General features: G+C 42.4%; 1 protein-coding gene across 2 annotated transcripts in view; it reads right to left on the bottom strand.

Moving 5' to 3' along the window:
• Positions 1-3,629: 3,629 nt before the first annotated feature.
• Positions 3,630-7,862, bottom strand: part of ryk (receptor like tyrosine kinase) — a 492,414-nt gene continuing 488,181 nt past the window's right edge. For both annotated transcript variants that reach the window (XM_072474977.1, XM_072474976.1), the window contains 2 exons: positions 5,605-5,741; positions 3,630-4,840 (listed from right to left, as the gene is read on the bottom strand). In XM_072474977.1, the coding sequence (XP_072331078.1) occupies positions 4,729-4,840; positions 5,605-5,741 (249 nt within the window). In that variant the 3' untranslated portion in view covers positions 3,630-4,728. The remainder of the gene's footprint in view (positions 4,841-5,604; positions 5,742-7,862) is intronic.

Here is a 7,862-nt window from a genome sequence, read left to right as displayed (position 1 = left end):
TCTTCTCTCATCCCATTGTAATCTCCTTTGTTTAAGCACAAAACACTAGCGCTTGATTTTACCTTCTCACCCTCCATCTGTATTTTAAATTCCACCATATTGTGATCGCTCCTTCCGAGAGGATCCCTAACTATGAGATCCTGAATCAATCCTGTCTCATTACACAGGACCAGATCCAGGACCGCTTGTTCCCTCGTAGGTTCCATTACATACTGTTCTAGGAAACTATCGCGGATACATTCTATAAACCCCTCCTCAAGGCTGCCTTGACCGACCTGGTTAAACCTATCAACATGTAGATTAAAATCCCCCATGATAACTGCTGTACCATTTCTACATGCATCTGTTATTTCTTTGTTTATTGCCTGCCCCACCATAATGTTACTATTTGGTGGCCTTTTGATTACTCCTATCAGTGACTTTTTCGCCTTACTATTCCTGATTTCCATCCAAATGGATTCAACCTTATCCTCCATAACACCGATGTCATCCCTTACTGTTGCCCGGATGTCATCCTTAAATAACAGAGCTACACCACCTCCCTTACCATCCACTCTGTCCTTCCGAAAAGTTTGATACCCTCGGATATTTAACTCCCAGTCGTGACCATCCTTTAACCATGTTTCAGTAATGGCCACTAAATCATAGTCATTCACGATGATTTGCGCCATCAACTCATTTACCTTATTCCGAATACTACGAGCATTCAGGTAAAGCACACTTATGTTGGCTTTTTTACCTCTGTTCTGAATCTTAACACCTCGATCAGTAACCTTTCCTAAGTTATATTTCCTCTTAACCTTTCTCCTAATTTTCCTTGTCGTCGAACCCATACCTTCATGTAACAACCTGCCGCGTCACTTACCATTAATGTTTTCACTTCCCGTTTTATTTCTTTTAGTATTCCTGGTCCCATTCACTGAGCTCCCCTCAGTCACTGTACCTTGTACTGTCGCCCTTTTTGATTTTCTCTGCCTTACACTTTCCCCCTTACTGCCTTTTATTTCTGTCCCTGTTTTACTACCTTCCAACTTCCTGCATCGGTTCCCATCCCCCTGCCACATTAGTTTAAACTCTCCCCAACAGCTCTAGCAAACACATCGGTTCCAGTCCTGCCCAGGTGCAGACCGTCCGGTTTGTACTGGTCCCACCTCCCCCAGAACCGGTTCCAATGTCCCAGGAATTTGAATCCCTCCCTCTTGCACCATCTCTCGAGCCACGTATTCATCCTCTCTATCCTGACATTCTACTCTGTCTAGCTCGTGGCACTGGTAGCAATCCTGAGATTACTACCTTTGAGGTCCTACTTTTTAGTTTAACTCCTAGCTCCCAAAATTCAGCTTGTAGGACCTCGTCCCGTTTTTTACCTATATCGTTGGTGTCTATGTGCACCACGACAGCTGGCTGTTCACCCTCCCCCCCAGAATGTCCTGCAGCCGCTCAGAGACATCCTTGACCCTTGCACCAGGGAGGCAACATACCATCCTGGAGTCTCGATTGCGTCCGCAGAACCGCCTGTCTATTCCCCTTACAATTGACTCCCCTATCACTATAGCCCTGTCATTCTTCTTCCTGCCCAGCTGCGCAGCAGAGCCAGCCACGGTGCCATGAACCTGGCTGCTGCTGCCTTCCCCTGGTGAGCCATCTCCCTCAACAGTATCCAAAGCGGTATATCTGTTTTGCAGGGAGATGACCGCAGAGTAAACCTGCACTGCCTTCCTACTCTTGCTCTGTCTTTTGGTCACCCATTTACTATCTCCCTCAGTACCTTTCACCTGCGGTGTGACCAACTCGCTAAACGTGCTATCCACGACGTTCTCAGCATCGCGGATGCTCCAAAGTGAGTCCATCCGCAGCTCCAGAGCCGTCAAGCGGTCTAACAGGAGCTGCAACTGGACACACTTCTTGCACGTGAAGGAGCCAGGGACAGTGGACGTGTCCCTGAGCTCCCACATCGCACACGAGGAGCATGACACGGGTCTGAGATCTCCTGCCATGTCTTAAACCTTCGGTTAACTTCAACAATTACAATTTCCCCCCCCAAAATTTAAATAAATAAATAAACAACGAAGAAAAAAATAAATAAATATACCAATGAAAAGAAACAGAAGAACAGAAACACTACTTACCAGTCACAAAAAGCACTTCCTCCCCACCCACCTTCGAATTCCCACCTAGATTCAAATTCCCAAACTCACTCTTTGCTGTCTCACTCTGGCTGTCTTCTCTCTGGCTCCTGTTAAGGACAGGAGTCACCTGATTTATAGAGAACCACTACCTTCTCAGACTGCACTCTGGATTTCTCCTGCTCAGCTCCGCTCCCGATATGAAGGCCTTACCTGCTGGTCACCAATCAGCTCTCTCCCTTGTAGCCGCTTCTCACAGGAAATTTGAGTGTCCAAATCAAGGGATAAAAAGCACCTCCTCCCTCCCAGCCTTGAATTTCCACCTAGCTTCACATTCTCAGATTCCAAACTCACTGTTCGATGTGACTCACTCTGGATGTGTCCGCTGGCTCACTGGGAGTGAGTTTCAAACCCAGTCTTAAGTAGGCCTGAGATGACTCACACACCTGGTAACTTAGATCAAAACAGTTGTAATCAGTACCTCCTAATGGGGCTTTAGGTGACTGACAGTTAACTGTCACTCAATTTATGTGAGTGGGTGGGGCAGCCCCTTATTAACCTTTACTGCACAACTTCTAGATTAAATTACACTACTGAAATTTAAAAAGGAACAGTTTTACCAATTCAATTCCCACCGAGCTTCAAATTCCCAGCTCCCAAACTCACTCTTCGATGTGTCTCACTATGGATGTGTCTGCTGGCTCACTGGGAGTGCTCAATCTGCTTTTATCCTGAAGGTCAAAGGCTTATAAGTGGTGCTCCACTGCTAAATGCGTATCATAGATAACATCAGTGGGCAGTACCACAACACAATTAGGTTAGTTACAACCAATGCTGCCTTTTATCCTACACTGAAGGCGCTTACAATGAGAAGCTTCATCAAATAAATGTCACATGCACATTTTCACTTCAACTGTTGATACCATCTCTTGCACTCCTAATTAACCGCTGTTGGCTACAGGAGTGGAAATGAAAATATTTATACAGTGGCTTTCTAACTTATTTCAGTGGTTCTCTGATTTCTTATTGGATTTAGCAACAGTGAAAGCAGGGCATCGTGACACAAGATTAGGTTTCTATAACACAACATTTGAACCAAGATATGAACAGTTACGATGTTACTCAACCTCACTAATGAATTTTACAAGCAGTCTCACCTACTTCAATAATTACAGAACTGTCCTGAACAGTTTAGCCCATGGTATACTCTACAATTCTCAGTATTCAAAGCAGGTGAGGCTGAGTTACTGAAAGAACTGCCGATTTGTTCAGTGAAGTTGCTACTTAAATACCACTACTACTCATTCAAGATAATAATAATAATCACTTATTGTCACAAGTAGGCTTCAATGAAGTTACTGTGAAAAGCCCCTAGTCGCCACATTCCGGCGCCTGTTCGGGGAGGCTGTTACGGGAATTGAACCCGCGCTGCTAGCATTGTTCAGCATTATAAGCCAGCTGTTTAGCCCACTGTGCTAAACCAGATTATGGTATGTACAAATATTCAGAAAGATTTCTCAGCTTTATTAATCATATCCTCTGCATTTTACAAAGATGAACATTATTCAAAGATGAACACAAGTTGAAAACTAGAAATAGCAAACAATTGAATTGTTCAAAAATATACACAAGGTTTGGATTTACATTAAAGGTCTTTAACCTTTATCCCAACTACCTCGTACCGAAGAACAGAAAGCTTCCATACTGAAGGTCAAAGGTGAAATATATCAGTGGATTGCCATTTTGTAATTGACTAGAATTTACAATGGCAGCAAGTGCTAAAATGCAAAATAGACCCGACGTACCGCGTTTTGAGACAAGTGAAAAGCTGTATATTCAGTTGCCAAGCAACTACTCCTCTGGTCTATCTCTGTTTGTAAATGATGGGAAACAGACTACATGCTTCGAAGTACATGGGGGCTTTGGAATTACACAAGATGCAGGAATGAATCTGCATTCTGATTACTACTGAAAATTAACCAAAGCTTTGCTGATGTGGAAGGTCTGGAATGCACTGTGGGATGGAGGCAGGTTGAATCGATGCATTCAAAAGAGAATTAGACCAGTGTTTGAAGACGAAGGATATAGAGAGTTATGGTGAGAAGGCAGGTGAATGGAACTAAGTGAATTGCTCATTTGGAGAGCAATGGCCTCCTTCTGCACTGTAATAATTCTGAAGTAGTGGACCATTTGGTGAATTGCTCTGTAGTGTAAATAAACAGCAACAGTTATTCAAAAAACTTGCCAAAATGTGTTTCACAAAAACTTTAAAAATCTGGCTCTCAATTGCCTGAAATACAGACAATACGAACTAAGAAATTGAGTGCAAAGTCCAACTGACATTGACACTTTTCAGTCCATTGAATTTGGCTGCTCCAGGAACCTCACCCAGATATGGAGCTTACTAAAAGTCTTACTCATTTAGGTAAACATGATGCTCTGTTAAAATACCAAAACTCACTTAATCAAGATATTTTACAGAACTATGAAAGCATTTCAAGGCACTCTGCTTCAGAAGAAATATTTCCTGCTGATTTGTTTCATTTCTATTGTTAATTCTGCTCTTAGTACTGAAGATTTCTGGTGTGACCAAAGGCTTGTTTCAGACATAGGCCCCTAAAGCAGCATGAAATTCTGTCAGACACTGCACCAGTTGCTGGAACTTTGGTCTCTCATCACGGTCCAAGGCCCAACAGCAGGCCATCACTGCAAACCTGTCAAGAAAATACAAAACAAATGGTTTTAACCCACAGGACTAGATATATAATGGGGCATGGATCAGTGCTCTGATATATAACGTTGCATTGTTGGGCCCAGTTTACTAATAGCAACTGCTTAATCCTTCATCACCCTCCCACAATGAAATTCTAGGGTGTTTACCTACAGGTTTGTTGTGGACTGAATACTAAATGCACACAAGTACTTCTTCTAGTCACAAATAAACTTCATAGCTCAGAACCATGAAGGAAACTGCTTTATTTTGGCAAAAATAATTTTCTTTTAAAGAACAAAACCCTTTCAGATTCTCGACATCTGGTCTGCCTTTGACAGCCATTTTTAAGAGGATTCAGCTTGATGAGATTCCATTGGCGCATCGCGCTGTTTTTCAACAGTAATGATGGACAAACAGATGGTTACCAATATCCAGGGAAATGTTTGGTGGGAATCTGACAAAAATGTTTTAAATAAGGCGAAGCTACACAATTTCAATAAATATTAGCAATGCTCAAATAGACAACACCATTTGCTTTAGAAAATGAAGAAAGAACTCTTAGCTTCTGCTTTTCAATCTTCTTTCATACATGGCATGACCAAGATTGTAACTCCCACAGGTTGGATCAGGTCCTATCAAATTGATAAATCAGCACCTCCTCATCATTAATCTAGTGGTTTGCTTCACCCAGATGCACCTAACCAACAGTTCTATAATTCTAAACAAGATCCACTAAAATAAAATAGAATGCTTTCAGTAACTTACAGTTCATCTGGACAATTGATTGGCTGGGCTATTCTGTATCCATCTTTAAGATAAGCGGCCATCTCAAAAGGATCGATGTCAACGTATGGAGTTTGTCCCAGAGTCATCAGCTCCCACAACGTAACTCCAAATGCCCACTTGAAGGAAGAAAATCAGATATGAAAATGTTATGGACCAGAAAAATCAAGAGTAAGTGGACTGGGGATGATAAGAGGTTACAGGATCACTGTTTTATTTGTTTAGAGCAGGTTTTTGTACCATGCAGGTTTGATGCATGGTAAATAGAAAACTTTTGAAAATAACTTGCATATTGCCATTTTAACATATTTCAGCAAGAATGTATTATCAAAAGCTTCCATATGAACGAACAAGTTTGATTTCATGATATTTAGTCAGATTTTTCAGACTTCAATACTATCAGCTTCCTAGAACTTGGTGTTTCTAATAGTCATTTTCTTCAAAAGTGTAACTTAATTTGTAATCTATTTAATATTTCCTAATTAAGCAGCCTGTTGAATATGCGACATATTTTGACTCAGTAGTACAGAAAAGAAAATTAGTAATTTCTTTTAAATTAATGCAGAATCTGTATTTTTAAGAATGTTTGAAAAGGGCTTACGAGTTGACGTGAACTATAAAGGGAGCAGTTGCAATTTTTTGGGATAATAAAAAATATTGGCCTATGTGTCCTGTAGATCCAGTGCCAACAGGACCAGAAATTGTATGGCTGGCACACACACAGACTTCCTGCAGCAGGAAACAATTAGCAAACTTCTGGTGTGCTCAAGAACAAACCAAGCTTGTATAAAATGATCAGTTTTCCATTTGGCAGTAAAAACAAAAATAAAATTCCAGAAGCATTTGGGTAAGTGATGTGCGGCTGAGTGAAACAAAATTAAATCCTAAAAGTGGTGTGAATACTTCAGGCATGTAATAGAACGGAGAACTAGTATCAGAGAACCAGATTGTTTTAAAAATTATTCACCCATGGGATATGGGTGTCACTGACTAGGCCAGCATTTATTGCCCATCACTAATTGCCCTGAAGGATGTGGTGAGCTGCCTTCTTGAAAACTGCAGTCCATGTGTCTACGTCACATTCACAGTGCTGTTCGTGAGGGAGTTACAGGATTTTCACCCAGCGACAGTGAAGGAGGGGCCGATATATTTCCAAGTCAGGATGGCGTGTGGCTCAGAGAGAAACTTCCAGCTGTTCCAGCAGGTATCTGCTGCTCTTGTCCCTCCAGATGGTAGTAACCATGAGTTTGTAAAGTGTTGCCCAGGACCCTTAGTGATTTCCTACCATGCATCTTGCAGATGTTACACTGCTGCTACTGTTTGTCTGGATGACTCTTTGTCAAAGCTAGAGAGAACTGGAAATACAATGTGATTTAAACTGTTGTGGGGCTGGATTGGGCCAGCGATAGATGGAGATAGACAAAGATACGTTTCCCTAAAAGATATGAGCCAGTCCTTCATGTGTACCACTTTCAATTTGGTCTATTGCATCCGCTGCTCCCAGTGTGGTCTACTCTGCAGTGGAGAGACTATGGTAAAGGTAAGGTAAAGTTGCCATAGTCCCAGCTGACCACAGGTTGCTTTGCCCTTTTTGAGGGAGAGAGCTGACTGGTGGTGATTTAACCGAAGGATCACCACATCTCAGGCGAGGGGCAAGGTTGAGAAGGCGGGCCTTCATGAATAACCCCAGTCGGTATGGGAAATGAACCCGCGCTGGTGGCCTTGCTCTGTATCACGAACTAATCAACTGATCTAAACTGTCTTCCATTGGAGAGACTAAGGAAGGATGTGTTTGCACTGGAGCTGGTGCAGAGGTATTTCACCAGGCTGTTGCCTGGGATGGAACATTTTGGTTATGAAAAGAGGTTAGTTAGACTTGGGTTGTTTTCGCTGGAGAGAGAAGACTGAGGGGACGACTGAGGGATACAAGATTATGAGGGGCATGGTGGATAGGGAACAGCTGTTCCCGTTAGTTGAAGGGTCGGTTACGAGAGGACACAGGTTCAAGGTGAAGGAGCTGACTGGGAGACTGCTTTGAAGAACACCTTTGGTCCGTCCAAAAGTAGGACCCAGACATTCCTTTTACTTGCGATTTCAACTCACCATCTTGCTCACATGTCCACCCTTAGCCTGCTGCAATGTTCCAGTGAAGCCCAAGTTAAACTGAAGATACAGTACCTCACCTTCTGATCAGGCATGCAACAGCCTTCCAGACTTAACATTGAGTTCAACAACTTCAA

This window comes from Scyliorhinus torazame, chromosome 14 (genome assembly GCF_047496885.1).
Source record: "Scyliorhinus torazame isolate Kashiwa2021f chromosome 14, sScyTor2.1, whole genome shotgun sequence".
NCBI classification, from domain to species: Eukaryota; Metazoa; Chordata; class Chondrichthyes; order Carcharhiniformes; family Scyliorhinidae; genus Scyliorhinus; species Scyliorhinus torazame.
Note: the sequence above shows the minus strand (reverse complement) of the source record. Positions and strands in the feature narration are given on the sequence as shown.